The 19,061-nt window shown below is 39.0% G+C and overlaps 2 protein-coding genes across 4 annotated transcripts in view; one reads left to right on the forward strand and one right to left on the reverse strand.

The window, feature by feature from the left end:
- Positions 1 to 16,283, forward strand: part of LOC139621749 (adhesion G protein-coupled receptor F5-like) — a 31,799-nt gene extending 15,516 nt beyond the window's left edge. For all 3 annotated transcript variants that reach the window (XM_071478563.1, XM_071478565.1, XM_071478564.1), the window contains 14 exons: positions 1,917 to 2,057; positions 2,141 to 2,229; positions 4,372 to 4,433; positions 5,224 to 5,345; positions 5,482 to 5,694; positions 7,822 to 8,019; positions 8,166 to 8,297; positions 9,521 to 9,699; positions 10,466 to 10,642; positions 10,748 to 12,127; positions 12,245 to 12,286; positions 12,867 to 12,917; positions 13,032 to 13,098; positions 14,687 to 16,283. In XM_071478563.1, coding sequence (XP_071334664.1) covers positions 1,917 to 2,057; positions 2,141 to 2,229; positions 4,372 to 4,433; positions 5,224 to 5,345; positions 5,482 to 5,694; positions 7,822 to 8,019; positions 8,166 to 8,297; positions 9,521 to 9,699; positions 10,466 to 10,642; positions 10,748 to 12,127; positions 12,245 to 12,286; positions 12,867 to 12,917; positions 13,032 to 13,098; positions 14,687 to 14,745 — 2,912 coding nt within the window. In that variant the 3' untranslated portion in view covers positions 14,746 to 16,283. The remainder of the gene's footprint in view (positions 1 to 1,916; positions 2,058 to 2,140; positions 2,230 to 4,371; positions 4,434 to 5,223; positions 5,346 to 5,481; positions 5,695 to 7,821; positions 8,020 to 8,165; positions 8,298 to 9,520; positions 9,700 to 10,465; positions 10,643 to 10,747; positions 12,128 to 12,244; positions 12,287 to 12,866; positions 12,918 to 13,031; positions 13,099 to 14,686) is intronic.
- The window catches only part of mep1a.1 (meprin A, alpha (PABA peptide hydrolase), tandem duplicate 1), a 193,228-nt gene that overhangs the window by 128,581 nt on the left and 45,586 nt on the right, over positions 1 to 19,061 (reverse strand). The gene's annotated exons all lie outside the window — the stretch shown is intronic.

Genomic DNA, 19,061 nt, shown 5'->3' on the forward strand with positions numbered 1-19,061 from the left:
TAGGGGAGATTGGGGACGGTTGCAAGTCTTATTCCTCCAATCAAATCAAATCAAATCAAATCAAGTTTTATTCATAAAGTGCCAAATCACAACAAAAGTTATCTCAAGGCACTTTCCAATTGGAGGAAGTCAAGAACTTCTCTATGAAGTATTGGAGAGAAAGAGACCCAACCATTCCCACTGAGAGCAAGCACTTGGCGACAGTGGCAAGGAAAAACGTCCTTTAAGAGGCAGAAACCTCAGGCAGAACCGGGCTCAGGGTAGGCCGCCATCTGCCTCGACCGGTTGGGTTTGAGAGAGAGAGCGAGAGGGCGAGGGAGCGAGAGAGAGAGAGAGCGAGAGGGCGAGGGAGCGAGAGATGCACTAGTAGTAGTGACAGCAATAAGCACTAACAGCAGCAACGATACAAGTGTTAAAGTTAGTGATAATGCAGCTACTGATATAAACATAGTATAAATTATAGTTAATAACAGCGATAGTAATTCAGCAGCAGGTGTTGAGCAGGATCGTGGAGGCAGTTGCATTTGGAGATTCTAACTCTGCAGCTCGGGGCAGAAGGACCTGTAGAGAAGAACAAGGGGAGAGAAAGAAAGAAAGAGAGAGGAGGGGTTGGGGGTGAGTGGTGGGTCACAGGGAGACGGAGAAGGGGGAGGAGCACACAGCTTGGGCGCTCATGTGCATGAGAGACAAACAGGCAGTTAGAATAATGCAGTAAATGCAGTAAAGTCAGAAGGTTCACAGTAATTTCGTCGGCAGAATGACCTGGGCTATACTGTGTCTATACTGGGTATGACTGATTTATTGAGACTGAGGCCCACCCATCGATATTAGGAGAATAACAGGTACACATCTGAGGTAGTTAGAGAATATACATCTAAGTAAAAGTTAAGGCATAAAAGTAAGTTCTAAGTTTAGATTTAAAGGCATGAATTGAGTTGGACAGTCTAATATCAGCAGGGAGATTGTTCCAGAGCGGAGGGGCCTGATAGGAGAAGGCTCTGCTGCCAGCAGAAGACTTTTTAACTCTAGTAACAGACAAGAGCCCTAAACTCTGGGAACAGAGATCACAAGCAGGAGTATAAGGTTGAAGAAGATCAGAAAGGTATGAAGGAGCCAGTCCGAGCTTTATATGTCATCAGAAGCAAAGTCTGATCTGACATGGATAGGAAGCCAATGGAGGGAAGCTAAAACTGGCATAATGTGATCACATTTCCTGGATTTAGTTAAAATTCTAGCTGCAGCATTCTGAACCATTTGAAGACTTTTAATACGAGCACGTGGCCAGGAAATTATGAGATATCCAGTGTTTTACAGCAGACAAACAGAGCTCTAGCTTTGCAATCTAAGAGGAATCATCAGCCTTTATGGGCAGATGCAGCTTTTTGTCAAACAGTCCTGATTTTTGTATGAATTAATCAGTTTAAATGAATAGTTTGAATCATTGTTTTGTTGACTTCTAAATGACATGATTAGCATATGCCAAGGTGTGTTTACAAGAGCCCACATGATGTTCTGTCATGGCTGATAGGGATTAGACGGTTGCAACATGGGTTGGACTCAGTTGCAGTATCTGAATTATTCGATTCAAATGAATATCAAGAATGATGTGTCATATGTAATCATCTTTAAATGGTATGGGTATTAAGCAGACCGATGTAGGTTTAATATATAAAAGCCTGTTTGCTCTAGTCCAAATAGTCTCCGAGTAACTGAGAGAAATGCAAAGATATTTGTCCATGTCTTATCACAACTCCTGGTAAGAGAAACATTTTGCTTTGCTTTGCATGGATAAAGTTCAACAAGTTTTTAGAGTGGATGAAAACACTTGGAAAATAAAAAATAAAAACCCACTTACTCTTTGACTTCAAAGAGTTTTTAGTGATGCAAGGTCTTGCTGATTTGTGTTATTTTTACAGTAACGACAACAACGGAGATGACAACTACTACAACAGAGATAACAACAACACCAATGACAACAACTACAACAGAGATAACAACAACACCAATGACAACAACAACAACGTCAATGACAACGACAGTGCCACCAATAATAAGGGGTATTACACATAAAATATAAAGAATGAGGTTATGTGTATCTCATGAAATTGCCTCCTTGTGATCTTAACTGTTTCTGTTGTAGAGAGGAGTTTTTCGATTACCATGGACCTAACCTTTGATGATGCATACAATGACCAGAACAGTGCAGTTTTTCAAAACATCAATAATGCTGTAAGTCTTTATGTTTCCATTGTCTGTGTCATTAGGTTTTCTACAGCAATGTAGGTTAAAATAAATAAACAACACTAATTATATCACCAGCAGTGTTAGGTAGTAACATGTTACTCAGTAACAAATTACTGTAATATTATTACTTTCCCCAGTAATGGTTAGTGTAAGGAATTACAATTTGTAAAACATCAGCATTGTGTTACTATCTTATGGTGACATCGTTCTGCTCATGTCCTGGATAGCAAAGACACTCTTCTTGCAGCTGCTAGTTGTCTGAGGTTCAAACTCCAGTGCCTGAGAGATGAGAGCAGGTAAGAGCTTGTGAGGGAACTTCTGACAGCAGCGTCGCGCTACTGCACAGAAACCGGCCTCTGTGTCCACTACGTCATAATGAAAGTGTCCAAGGACAGATACTCGGCAGAAAAAGAAGTAATGGACTACTTGACATCGATTGGATCTGAGGTTGAGACTCTGAACTAGTTCTCAAACGTCAAAAACATTTACAAGTACAACACTCCGACCCCATCTAGCTCACCTGAGAAGCTGCTTTTTATTTTAGAAGGTTTGGTGCTTTCCCCGACAAAGAACAGACAGTCTATAAGAGGTTTGAGAAGCTGCTGTGAGATGTAATCATGTTTTCATAACTGAACATTGGGACCCTGTTTAATATGTTGGGGTTGAAACAACAAAACAGGAAGCTGCAGTATCACCAGTAGATGTGCAATGTTTAATATTTTGTAAAGCAAGTGCAATATAGTAATAGAACAAGTAATATAACTAATTACTTTTGAAGTAATATGTAGAGTAATATTATCACTTTTAAGTTAAAAAAAGTAACCTATTACTTCCTAAGTAACTTATCCAACACTGGAAAGTCAGGGGGTGGGGGAAATCTTCCAAGAAAAAAATGTGAATTTTCAAGATCAAAGTCATACATTTACAAGAAAAAAATATGAGATATTCTCCAAGATTAAAGGGTTAAAAAAGGAGGGAAAAAAACCAACAAATTTATGAGACATATATGAGAAAAACACCTTTTTTTTTTTTTTGCACTGCCTCAAATGGCAAAGTTGGAGCAACCTCATCACACTGCAGACACGGTTGCTTGCTATGTATTACGCCTGCAATGGACGACCTAATCAAATTGTAACCCAGTTTGTAATCAGATTTAGCAATAAGGAAATCGTCATAATTTAACAATGAATTTAAATAATTTGTCAAAAGTATGCATATACCCAGCCAATAAGAGACAGTTGGCATATAACTTAAATGTCAGAGGCAGAACAGTGTCAATAGATTGATTGCCTGCTTCAGCCTCAGCCATCAGGAGGTTGGGGTCAAAGTGAATGTTGATGCTGGATACTCTGGATGCTGCCACTGGATGTGACACAGGCTGCGTAGCAGGTTCAATTGACTTTGAAGTGTGTTTTATTGATGGCTGAAACGCAATGGCTGCTGTGTAGTGTCTCAGTTAGGAGACAGGAACTGTTCCATTTTCATCCCATTGGTGCAGCTTGTCATGCATTACCATCCATCATTCAAGTATCTTTGTATCTTGTTTATTTGTGCCAACAATCAGTAGTAAGGGAAATGTGTGGACACTGTCATTCAGGGATGTAAGGTAAGAGTAGACCATATGTAAAGCCCTACTTTAAAGATTGATTGTGATATACCAGCAATACAGGTCAATGTATGTCAGGAATGTACTGTCATTGTGAACATGTTGTGAATGTGTTTTTCATACACAAGGTAAAATATTAAAAATTAGATTAGCTTACCAGCAAAGATAGACACAAATTTACAAAATTTCTTGTATATCTGTGAGAGTATTTTCCCCCACAAATACATTTTTTTTTCTTGTATATTTTTATTTTAACATAGATTTGCCACTTTAATCTTAGACAATATCCAAGTTTTATTCTCGCAATGTATGACTTTAATCTTGGAAATTCTGAGTATTTTCTCAGAATATTACCCTGCACCCCACACTGTAATTTTATTTATGTATTTATTTATTTTTGTTTTGCCTACAAAGGCCTGAATACGCTGTTGTAGTTTTGTCACAGTATTGATACATTGTTACATCTGATCCTGAATTGATTGCAGAATTAATAACAAGCAGGCTATGTCACTATCTCACAGATTCAAACACAAAGTAGGAGGGTCATCTCAACCCTGGTATCAGCATCAGAACCTAGGTTCAGGTAGGTCAGATTTTATTCTTAAATCAGTTTTGATATATTTGTCTGCTGATAGTTTGGTTGTTTTTAGGTTTTTGAAACATAATATATTTGCATAGTACCAGTGTGATCTTTTTTAAAATTTTTTTATCTGATATTTAAAAATAATTGAAAGAGTGGTAGCACAGAATTCCTGATGCATCGGTCTAATATTGCAGCATGGCTGTTGGGATGGCAGTATAAGTCATTTTGGTCCAAACTGAAATATCTCAGCAGTTCTAGGCTAGATTTACAGGAAATTTGGATAGTTATATTAATTTCCCCCTCAGGATGATTTGTAATAACCTTAGCAATCCTTTAACTTTTCAACTACCAGCATCTCATTGTTAGAACATCAGTTTGTCCTGTGCTTTGGTTTCTGATCAATCACCTGTATCAGCCTCAGTTGTATTTTGTGTTTAATGCTAATTAGCAAATGTTAGCATGTTGAGATGCTGAACTATGTGGTGATCATGGTGAAGATGATGCCTGCTTAGTATCAGCATGTTAACATTGTCATTGTGATTATGTTAGCATCATACATGTGGTCAGTGTTAGCATATAGCTCAAAGCACACTGTGCTGCCTTTTTCCAACAAAACACTGACTGAACTCAATTGTAAATTGGACTATTTTTCATGTGGCAGAATAAGTGACCATACAGTGTTTAACACTATTTTGTAGGTGAGTTTCCAGAGCAGATATAATATGGTCCTAAATGAACTATATTATACCAGCTGATTGGATTTTCACTGGGATTCGATTCTGTGTTACAGGAGTGGAAGCACCATTGCTGATTACACTATCAGAGCAGCTGCTTTTCCAGACAGCGAAATTGAAGAACTAGAAGCGGGGGTATTTACACAGCTGTCAGAAATATATACTATGATATATGACAGTAAGTCAGTTTTACATATTTTTGACAGACATAAAATTTGCTGGGATTTTATTTTTTTATCATGTCAGGAATATCTGATCATTGTGCACAGATGATTTTAAAATAAATGTCTGGGCTTTGTTTCCATTTTCTAAAGGCCCAACAAGCTTAGTGTTTGTACAACCATTTTTGGGGCAAAGAGCGACCCTGACATGTGGTCCTCCTCCACCATTGTTCAACTTCGGCGACAGCTGGACTGCGGAGTGGACACGTAACGATGAGTTAATACTTGAAGACAGTGAACACAGCTTTTCAAGAGATGGGGAAAGGGCAATTTTAACTGTGTCCAAATTTTTCGTCACTGACAGAGGTAAGAAATCGATCCAGTGGTGCAGTAAATACATGATTTGTATTTTTGTCTTGTCATGACATTTTCAAATCATACATGTTTGCAAGTGCCGTGCACAAATGCAGAACTCTCATTGGCTGGAGAGCAACATCTGGCATACAAACCCCACACCATCACCATTTGTTGTTTAGCCTGGCTATGCGTGAGGCTTGTACTACAATGCAGGATTTAGGGTTTGCAAGGTAACTTCAGGTTTAAAACCGGGTTTTTTGTGGTTACAATGGTGGTTCACTTCTTACTGTGGTACATTACTGTGGTAACTTATGCTCCACACCTAACCTGCTGTGGAGCACATTATGTTCAAGACAGTGACCAAGCAGTTCTCTTGGAAAATGGTAACTGTGGTCAGAGCCTGGCAAATCCTGTTTCGCTTTCCCTGATGACTTTTTATATGAGCTCATTATTGCAGAGGGCCAGCTGTGCCCCCTCCTGTCTCACTTTGTTTTTTCTGTAAGCTGCAAGCAATGCTTTTGTATACCGATCTCCTCCTACAACACAGACTGTCTGAAGCACTAAAACCTTGTACTTGTTGTATTGCACACAAGTCCATGTGACAATACCGGGGCTGCAGCTGAAAGAGTAAGACTAAAATCATCATGCACACCAGAGGAATACATCTAGGCATCACGTTAATTTAATGGAATACACAAATGTAATTATAGTCCGATCTACTCATGCTCTAATCATGGGGCAATTATATAAGCCTATTAACATACACATTCACACAATCGCTAATTTTTTGCCAGCTGTTTTTCCTGCATTTGGCCACTGCAGTTGTGTTGCTTTTAGCCTGGATTATGTGTTTAACTTGTATGCATTTGTCTAATTTCAGGGTTTGCTCCTCGTTTGTAAAACATGCTGCTCTGCTGCCAGTAATTTATGATTGGTCCTCTACTACAAACATCACCCCTTTTATGCGAACGCACTCATGGCTGGATTGAGAAAATCTGTGTTAACTTGCCAAGTCGATACCCACTGTCATGTGACCGCTTAGCATTGTTGTGATAATGACAAGATTTCCTGGGTATAGTGAACTTGCTTTGTAGTACAAGCTTCTGGTCATGGTAAAGAAATTTGACTAAAAAAAAAATTTAAATGTTGTTGCTGGTTAATGGTTGATGGTTTTACTCTACACAAATAAAGAATATAGTATGACTAAATAAACTGGTACAGGTTGAAATGTGTCATAGAAGTAGAGAAATTATTTTCCCAGAAACAGAAGCCTCATTAGACCAGAATGCAGTGCAGTCTGCAGAGATTGCATTCTGATAAAAGTTTGGCTTATTTCTACAGAGGCACAAATGATACACATCAGTTTTTTTTTTTGTTTTTGTTTTTTTTTATCAAATAGAAAATTTAAAAACAAATCTTTGATGCAATCTCTCTCTCAGTTGCTGAGTCTTATACAGAGAATCTTCAAACTGAACTGATCATACTAAATGACCATTGTCATCAAACAGATCAGTAGCTTTTAGCTGTGCAGCTGTCCTCATCTGCTCAGTAGCATAGTAGTTACATTTCTTGTTATCTACAGCAACACTTGCACAGTGACTTATGCTGTTAAGGTTATATGCTGTTCATGCAATTTAATTTCAGTCGGGCTTGAAAGGTATTCACTCAAGTCTTTTTAACTCCTAAAGCAAATCTTACTGTCACGCAACAGGGACAGGCAGGAGGACATAAATACAGACACAGAGGAGACAGACAGGAACAGTCAAGTGATATGATAGTGACACCTCAGAGTTATGGGCAGTGCAGGTAAGAATGCAGGTTAACAGGAAAACAGGTGAGAACATGAACCGGAGCCAAACAGGCAGGAGTAGACAGGAAGTCCAGGCTCTGTGATTGACAGAGTGAGAACAGGTGTGTAGATGGGTGGGGGAAGGTCAGGTGACTGTACTGAAAGGGAAACAAGGCAGGAGGGAATGGCAGGTGGGGAGGAGCGAACACGATCATGACACTGATTCAGGTTGTTGCTTTGCTGCCATGTCACTGGACGGTGCTGTTGTCCATTATATTTTATATTAGTTTGGCAACACTGGCCTCACATTGAGTTGATCTTTAACTGATCTTCACCTTTAATTTCAGGACGGTATGAATGTAGGCTGAGAGACAAAAGCATTTTCAGACAGAGATCCGACGGATTTCTCTCCCCCAAAGAGATACCCTTGATCCAAATCAGCCCAATAAGAAACAAGGTCAAGTGTGAGGTTGGAAAGGAAGTGCCACTGCAGTGCTCTGTCAACAGCCCCTATACTGTTGAGTTTCCAGGCATCCCTTCTGTAGGTAAGCCTGAAACAAACACCAAAAAGAAAATAAGCTATTAGGAAATCATTTACATATAAATGCAGTTCTCAGACAGCTATTTGAGATAATGTAGTATATTTCATCTGTTAATGTTGATACTCCACTTTTGTTTTTTATGTGTTTAGCTGCAGGTAGTAAGATCGACTTTTCGTTTCGAATTCCTGACAACTGTGCAAACCAGGAAGAGAAGTTTACTTGTCAAGTGGTAAACCTCAGTGACTTTAAAAGAGAAATAATACTGGAGTTATCCACTGATGGTGAGTGTTAACCCAGACATTATAGAGCATTCAATAGTGTGCTGCAGGAATGAGTCCTAAAACAACGACTTAGTTAGCATTTTAGCACTTCCCGTTCCCTTGTCCCAAAATGTATGGGTTTTTTGAATGGGTTTTGGTTAGATGTCTGAATAAGGTCTGTGGTTAACACAAACTCAAGACATATTCAAGTCATTTATTCTACTGTTGTTTATTAATCAGCGATGATGTGAAGATGATGAAGAAAACTCAGCTGACACTGTCTTACTTGTATATAAAGAGGTTTATTACAAAGAAGTCCAGCATCAAATCAAGCACCATGGATTGCCTGAGAGAGGAGTCGAAGCCAATATGAATCTCCTCTGAATAACTGCTCTAACTCCCCGTCTATATAGGTTGGTTGTCTTCATGAACCTAAGACAACGTATACGATCCATACCATAAAAGGCCTCATTTTCAGAGAGACAGTCATCTCCCAAAACACCTAGACCTAAGACCAAAAAAGGCCACATTTTCCTAAACAGAGAAGCACCCATCTCCCAGTGCATCCTCTGACCTGGGGCCCCTATCTAAACATACCAAACCCATAAAGTCACATATCCTATAGAACTTCAGATACTACACTACAACATAAAATATGTTTGTCAATACCCCAGTTGAGATTTCTTTAAGGTTTAACGTCTCTTTAAAAATGCTGCTTGCTAACAAGTGGCTAAATGAGACTACAGAGGTTCTTTGGGACACCAAACAAAAAAAATTATCTACTGACTCGTCCACCTTTACAGCCATGTTGTGTTGCCAACAAACTATTGCAAACTATTACTAACTTTGTTAGAGGAAAGGTTTTTCTAGAAGAAAAGGTTAGTGCTAAATCACTAACTACAAGTTGTAGGTTTAGTGGTGGTGATGTTAAAGTCATGCGTAGTCATGTGTAGCTTGTTTAGGGACTAACATTAGCTTTTACTTTTACGGATTGCATATAGGCTTCAAAAGCCATAAAAGTTGTGTTCAATTATGAAGATTATACTACTGAACAAAACGTGTCAGTATCATAAACCAATAACCAATGTAAAAATCAATTTTTGTGGGGGGAACGAGGATGATGCAAACTTCCAGATTGGCCGACAAAAATGTCATCCCTGCAGCACTCTTTACCATTTAGGTCAAGATCATTTTTTTCTTGTAGTTACAAGTACTCATGTCAAAAGTCACTTTCTTCTCTTTAGATTTTGATTGTGTCGACGATATCTATGGAGCTGGAAATGTTGATGACATTGGTAAAACTTCCTGTGACCAAGACGAGGTGGGAGAAAAGACAGCAGTTTGTAGGGCAAATGGCGAATGGGAACCCACAGAAGACAACTGCATCCTACGACCAATTCAGGAACTGCTTAACCAGTCTCAGGTGACTTAGTTCTGCAGCTGTTTATGACACCAAATGATAGCATCATCAGGGGTGAATCTGATGAGCTGTGCAAGCTCAGGCAGGGGGTTAAAATTTTAACTACTTCATGTACCACTGAATAGTCATATGGCCATATACGTGTCTTTTGTGCATAAAATTTACAAATTAAAAAAGAATAACCCAAACATAATAATTTCAAAGTCCACCAGTAGAGGGGGACTCATATTCATGAAGGAACTTACATGCTCCAAGTTACAAATATAAGCTTGTATTTATTGTATATGCTTGAGTGTCCTGATATTTGTGAATCCTCAGTTAGGGTGACCATTTTAAAAGGATGATAGGTTGGAAGTATTGTTTGTTACAGGAAATAATATAAGACATGTAACCACTATAATAACTCCATGCTTGTTGAGTGCATACATACTGCAAAATAGACAAAGCCGTCTAGTCTGCTCCTGGAAAAAGTCACTATATTAAAGTTTTGTTTAATTTTCTTTACTTTGGCACATGTGGTTTACACACAGATGGCACAGATAGACGTAAACACCCTGCTAATAGAACCTGTTTGCACCAGAAACTCCAACTCAATGATGAGGCATTTGGCTGACCAGTGGTGGAAATATCATCAGTCAGTCAGTCAGTCAGTCAGTCAGTCAGTCAGCCAGCGGTATTCCAGGTTAAAGGGCTGGCCCCACTGTTCTTTTACACATAGTAACTTTAATGTGATCCTAATGCTTATCCTTTTTTCTTTGAAATCTCATAGTCCTTAACCAACAGTTCACTGCCAGCATTCTTGGACCAACTCAGCAGTGTCACTCTTAACTTCAGTCAGGAAGTGGTTGAATCTCCTGCCAACATTAACGCCATTGTTGAAATACTCAGCAATGTAGCAAATACAACAAGATCGTCAAATATCATAATAACACAAACTGTAATGGAGGTATGTGGATTAGTCTGCCGAGGCATACTGTACATGTCCTAAATAATACAATACCATATATACTACATTCCACATGATCTAATATCTACTTTCCTCTCAATTTAGGATGTCCTGTTAGTTGCAGGTGTCCTCACCACAGAGGGGGCAAGGAATTCATGGGAAAATCTCAACACCAGGTCCACAGGAAACAGCTCAGTAACAAGAAGTAACATCCCCGAGGCTCGAAGTGCCAGCTCATCATTTTTGCAGTCTGTTGAGATTATAACAACTAACCTTAACAATGACTCTTTTGACATTGTGACAGATTTTATTCTCTTGAACAAAACTACATTCACAGACACTTTCAGTGATGACTTTAATTCTTCAGTGGAGATAGACATACCAGAGGCTGACGGAGGGAATAAGTCACTCACTGTGATAACATTTTCATCAATGGATAACGTACTCCCGGCCAGAGATGAAGACAATGCAACCTCCAATGTCATCAATGGGAGAGTTGTGCTTGTTCAGTCCAGCGGCACCATCGATAATATTTCCTTCACATTTGATGTTATAAACAACACACTAGGGAACCCTCAGTGTGTTTTCTGGAACTTCAGCCTCTTCAATGGTCTCGGAGGTTGGGACGACGAGGGCTGTGAGGTGATAATCAGTGTAAACGAAACCATCTCCTGCAGCTGCAACCATCTGACCTCGTTCTCTATACTTATGTCACCCTTCGCTCCAGATGACCCTATACTGGATTTTATAACCTACATTGGAGTTGGCATATCCATAGCTTCCTTGGTTATATGCCTCATCATTGAGGCTGTCATATGGAGAAAAATAAGAAGGAACAACACATCTTACTTGCGTCATGTTTCCATTGTTAACATTGCAGTCTCTCTCCTAATTGCAAACATTTGGTTTATCATTGGGGCAGCCATCTCAGATGCAGACACGGAAAACCAACCAGCATGCTCTGCGGCCACCTTTTTTATCCATTTTTTCTACCTAGCCCTATTTTTCTGGATGTTAGCCTCAGCCCTGCTGTTGCTGTACCGCACAGTCAGTGTTTTCGACGGGGGTTTGTCTAAAAAGTCTATGTTGGCTATTGGATTCACCGTAGGCTATGGGGCACCTCTCATCATCGCAATCATAACTGTAGCTGTAACAGAACCAAATGGACAGTACATCCGCTTAACTGGGGTCTGCTGGCTCAACTGGGGCGAGTCCAAAGCTCTGCTTGCATTTGTTATCCCTGCACTGGTGATAGTGGTTATTAACCTGTGCATCCTGATTGTGGTGATATTCAAAATGCTGAGGAGAAGAGCAGTGAGGGATGCTGCACATGCTGCTGAGAGGCACGTTCTAGTTGTTATTGCAAGGAGTTTGGCTGTCCTCACACCATTTTTTGGATTAACCTGGGCTCTGGGAGTTGGAACTATGACCAACCCACAAAACAGAGGAATCCATATTTCATTTGCCTTCTTCAATTCACTACAGGTACAGATACAGTGGTTACTAATACTGTTATTACAGTTATTCTGTGAATTCTGAATAGTGGTTTGCCTTTTTTCATTGAAGTCTTCTTACCTAAAGCTACTTTATGTGTCTTTATAGGGTTTCTTCATATTGGTGTTTGGAACATTGTTGGACAAAAAGGTACGCATGACTCAATACCGCACATACAGAAATTAATTTCCTGAGACTGAATAATCAAACAAATTATTAGGCACACAAAGAACAAAAAATCTCATTGAATTAGGGTCCATTCAGACTAAAAAGAAATTAAAGTATGATTAATTCTGGTGACTTGTTTTAAGTGAGGAATGTGTGCTTGTACATATTTGGTTGTCTAACTGATTACTTGCCATTCAATTTGACCTTTAATGATAAACCAGTGTGAACTTAAACAATATTGCTGCAAATATCCTACTACTCAAGTCAATCTTTTAGTTATGGTCATCTGTAACAATATCAAACTGTGAAACTGCACTAAGCTAATGAAAAATTAAAAGATGCAGTAATTTGACTGTTGTCAGAAGTTAGCAGTGAGCATATTAGCTCCTCAGCCATCCATCACTGAACTGGTAGTGACTTTGAAATCCAGAATACTGGTAACACTCTCACCAAACTTCATAAATTGTGACTTGTTGACCTTTTAAAAAAACATATTTCATTTTAAAACAAACTTGTTTGAGTTTTATAGCACTGTGCTAATTTTTGAGAATTAACTTTTCAGGTTCGGTCAGAAATAGCAATAAAGTCACAAACATCCAGTGGTGGGACAAGGGTAAGGACAGTTCTCTAAATCATGTCTTTTCTTTTTTCTTTTTTGTCTTTTTTTTCATCTGTAATTTTTCAAATATTGTGGTGAACCATGTTTTTTTTTATATTCTTGTTTAAGAGCACCAGTGCTGGAACATCATCATCAAGTGGATTGGGCTTTTTGCGGAACTGGAGAAGAGGAAGAGGTATGGCAACAGATACATTTTAAATGGTATTAACAAGCTATGCTCAGAGCTTACTGTATATTGGTGAGGCTGTTGGTCGCTGCAATACTTTGGTCTAGGCTGAAATATCTCAACAACTGTTGAATGGATTGAGGTGAATCCCAATGACTTTGGTGATTCCTAACCTTTCATTTATGCCATCAAGAAGGTTCACATTTTCACTTATTTAGGGAAATATATCAACATTTTGATAGATTGGCATAACATTTTGATAGAGACATTGATGTTGCCCAGAATATTTTAATGTTAATGGTGTTCACCTTCATCAATTACCAGCTGGTCAGAATTTCCCTTTGTTTAATACTTTAGACAAATTGAAGTAATTAAATGAAAGTTAATAGCACTGCAGGAAAAGGCCCTGACCTCTTTTTAATTATGGGGAAGTATAAGAACCCTGTATTCTGAGAATGAGGGGGACAAGATGGAATATAAGATTTAAGGAGATGAAGATGAAGGTATGAACATGCCCATTTGGGATTTTGCATGTTATTAGAAGCACCTTTTAAGTCTGAAGTGACATGGAAGCTAAAATTGGAGTCATGTGGTCATATTTTAGCAATGTTATGTGGAAAAACAGGCAGGTCTTTAATGTGTTGATCAAAAGAAATGGTAGGATGAAATGTTAAATCAAGCTTCTTGGGGGTCAGACTTCAAAATAATGTCTATGTTGGGCTGGGCCAATGACCAGCATCTCAGTTTCATCAGGAGGAGCAGGAAGCTGTGACACTCAGCTTTTCACAGCACAAAAACAGGCCTCTTTATATAATGATTTAATGATTTCTGGCAAGCAAGAACCTGTCTTTCCAGGCCTCAAGCTATTGGCTTGTGGCCAAACCACAGTGGTTTGGACCATTCAGCCTCCTGTGAGTGAGAGACTACTGGCAGCTACAGAAAAGCAACTGTTTTGGTAGTCATAAATGTGCCTTTTGGTACATGGTAACTAGTTTTTAAAGCTCCTCAGGATGTGGCTTGTTGTGTTGTGCTTCTTCTTCAGCGCTCTCCTATTGCGTGATGTGGGAGAGTGCTGCAGATGGTTCATCCAATCATCTGCCAAGCATTTCTTTGAAAGGGCCTGCCAGTTCCCAACCATTAGGTGCATCAGGTTTCTACTTGTTAACAAACCACTACAGGGGCGTGCCGGTAGTTGAGTGGTTAGGGCGAGTACCATGTGTGAGCGCAAGACGCTCTTAGCAGGCAGTCACTGGTTCGACTCCCAATCGGTCTGACTCTTTCCTGCATGTCATCCCCCTCTCTCTACCCCCTTTCCTATCAGTCTCCACTGATCTATCATAAAGGCACAAAAAGCCCCAAAAAATAATTAAAAAAAAAACAAAAAAAACAAACCACTACAAACAGCAACGCAACAAAGGAATGTAGGCTTTTTATCTGCCTATACACCTAGCAGTGTGTGCCTGAGCTCTCTAGTTTAGCATGCTGACCTTAGCATTTAGCTTATAGCACCACTGTGCCAAAGTACAGCCTTGTTTTTCTATCCATCATAGTGTTTTGCCTCAAACTGAATTGTGTTGTTTTGTTGCTGTTTTTTCAGATGGTTACAATGTGTCATCTAATGACACCAGTGCATCTCAGTCCTTCGGTAACACCTGATGATCTTTGCACACAGTTGGTCAGTCAGAATTACAACCAACCAAACAAGCCGTACCAGCAGATTCTGACAGTTGTTTGTTATTTAATATCTGATGTCTTGTAAAAGTGAATATAATTTTAAACTTTGCAAACTATTAAATGTATCTGTAAAACGTTGTGTTTTAATGTCAATTTTAAGGTGAAGGTGTGTTTTAAGGTTAGGCGTGTGTGTGTGTGTGTGTGTGTGTGTGTGTGTGTGCGCATGTAAGTGAAAGTATTCAGCAACAAAGTAGATGCAAAATGGCTTATGTTTTGGTTTGCCAATCAAATCAGTTACACAATGCGAGGCTATCTTGCACAGATCAGTGAACTTGTTTATTCAATGGGTGGCATCACAATGACAAATTGTCTTGGACAGAGCCATCAGTCAAATATAATTCCAAACAGGGAAGATGAGCACCAGGAATTTCTCAGAGTAAATATAAGGGGCTCTTTTTTTAGCATGCTTAGTAACAGGAAGAAATCTCTCACAGTCATTGTATTGCCATCTTTCTGAGGACATTTCTGGAGGAATTTTGGCCTGTGAAAGGGTAGAATTAGGGTAAATGTCCTGGGAATTAATGCAAGTCTATGTAATGTCCCCAAAAGTGTTGGGTGTGTGCGTGTGTGTGTGTGTTTGTGCATAAACAACAAATTCTACTTGATATTCAGTGTGTATTTTGTGCAATAGTTGTGTGTAGCATAAAACTACACAGAAGTGACAACTACACAGGTTTTACAGCTGTAGTGTACAATATGGAAGTTAAAGTGACAAAATTGTTCAAGCTGCTCATTTTATTAAAGTGCCATCATACTATTACATGCTTTCATTTCTGTTTCGGTTAAATTCTTAAAACTGACATTTTTAGAGTAAGGCTCATATTTAGTGTATAATGTGTTGTATCTTTGTTTTGATCAGAGTTATTTTGCCAACCGGTTTTTGTATATTGGGAGTGAAAAACAAAGCAGCTCAATGGAAGTAGCAAATAAGATCATTGAGAGTCACTTAGCTTATGTAAAATAAGTCCTCCACAGAGCCACAGGCAACACTGACACCCACACTCATGTCGCAGTCACTCCTTCCAGGCTACAGTAAATATCCAGGAGACTTGAAGTTATCATTGCACATGTGGATGCATAAAAATGTAACAATTTGTGACAACTATAACATTTGTTATAATGCATGTTGCATATTGCATATTTTTCTATTTGTCAAAAAATGTTTTGAATTTTTTTAATACATCATATGTATGTATGTATTCCTTCTATAAATTATGTTTGTGATGATTAAAACGTTATTAGTGATTACTATTAGACCCATCCTATCTAACTTTGTGTGCCAGTTCCTCCATTGCAAACCTGTTAATGCAGCACATTACTTTTCTTTGTCCTAAAAAACACTTGTCTACCTGTAACAGCCGGACTAAGCCATTAAATCTTTTAGGATATGATCACTATGTAAGGTCAGTGTATTTGGGATCTCTCTGAGGCTGTATTAAATAAATGAGGATGTATGAGTGTGTCAATTTCTAAAACTGGCATCAAGTAAGAGAGGCAAATAAATATTACATCTATTTGGTTTGTTAGACAAGATAGACATGCAGGACCTTAAACAAGGCACAAATTGACAGACTCCAGAAGATTAATATATGTATATTTTTTCTATAAGGCAGCATTTAGCAAACTGGGTCAGGAACAATATACTGACTGTAGCTGTCTTTTTTGGTCTGTGGTTATTTTTGTGTTGTAGAGTAATTTGCATAGCATTATACTGTGATCTTTGCCAACACTAGTGGGTCAACAATGCATTATACCCTTGCAGCTGGATGCAGTGACTTCCTGGATGTGAAAGACTAAAGGAAATCTATTGTTCCCACAGAGAAAGAGCATGTAATCCCCTGTAAAGCCACATCTTACCTACGTTTATGTGCTCGTATTAAACAGAGAGGTAGAACTTGTGAAATACATAAGCTTTACAGGTGTTGGTAGGCTTATTTTTGAACTTTAGATGGAGCCAGGCTAGCTCCCAATCTTTATGCTAACCTAAACTAATCACCTCCTGCTTCTCCTACAGCCAGCAGGTGGTTGTTAGCTTAGCTTAGCTTAGCTTAGCGTAAACACCAACGCCTACCAACACCTCTAAAGCTCACTGAATAACACATTGTAACTATTTTTGTTTGTTTAATCTGTAAAAAAAAAGAAGTAAAATGACACCTTGTCAAAGTGAAAGTCAAAATAATAATACTGTTGTTTCATCATTACATAGTTTTCAAACCATTATCACTTCACTCAATCCAGCATAGTTTTCACTATCACAATTTTCACATTCTCTGGAAAATGTAAATGAAAAGTGCCTTGACTCTGTTGTTGGTATTTCAAACATCAGTCAAACCTGTGAATATGGATTCGATTACACATTGAAACGTTCACTGTGGTCAGGAGGTCACAATGCAACAGCTGTCACCAGTGTTGGGGAGCAGTGAGCCACATGTAGTTAAACTAGTAGTTTAGTTGCATTTTGAGTAGTTTGCTAATAGTTCAACCACATTCATTTGTGCATAGTGATTCAAGTAGTTAAATTATTCTTTTTGCCATTTCTTGTGTAGTTAACGACTGAGACTACAAACAATTTTGGGCCATAAAAGGAAAGGAATGATTTCTTGTTTTTATTTTATTATTGCTTCTCTACTGTAATTGACCAGCCCTGACCATTGTGAAGGCATGTCTGGGAAATGCATTCGTCAGGCAGTTCCCACACACTTGACCTTTAGTGCATGTGCAAAAGCCAAGTGTGGGTTTTGCTCAGAGCTCACACAACAGCAACATCATCATTGATAAACCTCTTTAATTCCAGCTTAAGGAAGAATCATCATGGCCTTAAACAACCCAAAGCTGACATTCTTTTCATTTTCCCATTAATAGTGAGGTATTTTACTTCTTTGGTTTATGTTGACCTGTAAACAAGTAGGTGCTTTTTGCAATAAATTGGCATGTGACTCTTTTGTATTATATTTAGCTATAATTTAGATTTGCATGTACATTGTAAGTTTCATTGTTTTTTTTCATAAGGTATTTTGAACTATATTTCCTAAGTAGCCTTGGTTCACTAAACTAGATTTCTCCCGAGCATACCTTTGCTGTAGTTCAGCTTCTTCCAGTGTGAAGTATTTGGTAGCTTGTAAAGCTCGGCTTTCCCCAACACTGAATGTGCTCTTGAAAAATCTGTTTTTAAAAGGATCCTTCTTAAAAATGAATGCTATTACAGTTCACAGTAATAAAATAAATACATGAAAATGTACAGACCCCACTGTCACCTGGCAGCAAGAAGGTTCTGGATTTGAACCTCCTGGCCTGCTGGGGCCTTTCTGTGTGGAGTTTGCATGTTCTCCTTGTGTACTCTGGGTGCTCCTGCTTCCTCCCACAGTCCTAAAATATGCAGGTTAGGTTAATTAGCAACTCCAAATTACCTGTAGGTGTGAATGTCATCATGAATGGTTGCTTGTCTCTGTATGTCAGCCCCATGATAGACTGGAGGTCTTTCTCAGGGTGTACCCTGCCCTCACCCAATGTCAGCTAGGATTGGCTCTGGCCCTATATGCTCTATGGCTTTGGCCCTATATGCTCTATGGCTAATGAATGAAAAAAAGCACAGACCAACCCACAGACACATCTTTCTGTAATACAGCCCAAAGTCTACAAGTCTTTGCTGCTATGCAAATTCTCAACATGTGTTAGTTCGCTTACCTAAAGTCAAGAAAGGAAATAAATATAGGAAGTGGGCAAGAGGCAGCTGATGACTGTTCAATCTGTAGTACTGTCCTCCACACACTTTCCTTTGTCTGACTTTGACCAACTACTCAAATCAAGTTCAAGTTCCTTTTAATCATATTCAAGTACCAAGTATTAGTAAATGTTCACTGATTGTAAGTCTGATCTGGATCTGTCTATCTTGCAGCTGACTGGTTATTTATTGGTGACCCTACTTCTTTCAAGTGATCATGCTGATGGATATTTCAGAAATGACCAGGTCTATGATAATCAAGGCTCCTCAGAATGAGGTTTGAGGAGGCCAGCTGACCCAAAGAGCAGACTTGGTTTCATGACACAATCGTCTGCTGTGTGACCTCCGGAAGGAGAGTGCCTGATTTGGTAGACAAATATCCATGGAAAGCTAAAAGACATATGTTGACCAGTCCAGCTGGCATGGAGACATGCCATCAATGCAAATGTTCTTTCAGCAGAAAGTCAGGACGTCAGTGTGCCCCTCAACCCTCTATCCACACCCATCACCCTCAACA

The sequence above is a fragment of the Trachinotus anak genome, unplaced genomic scaffold (assembly GCF_046630095.1).
Source record: "Trachinotus anak isolate AG129_WGS33_773 ecotype Australia unplaced genomic scaffold, CSIRO_AGI_Tana_v1 ptg000005l, whole genome shotgun sequence".
Classification (NCBI taxonomy): Eukaryota; Metazoa; Chordata; class Actinopteri; order Carangiformes; family Carangidae; genus Trachinotus; species Trachinotus anak.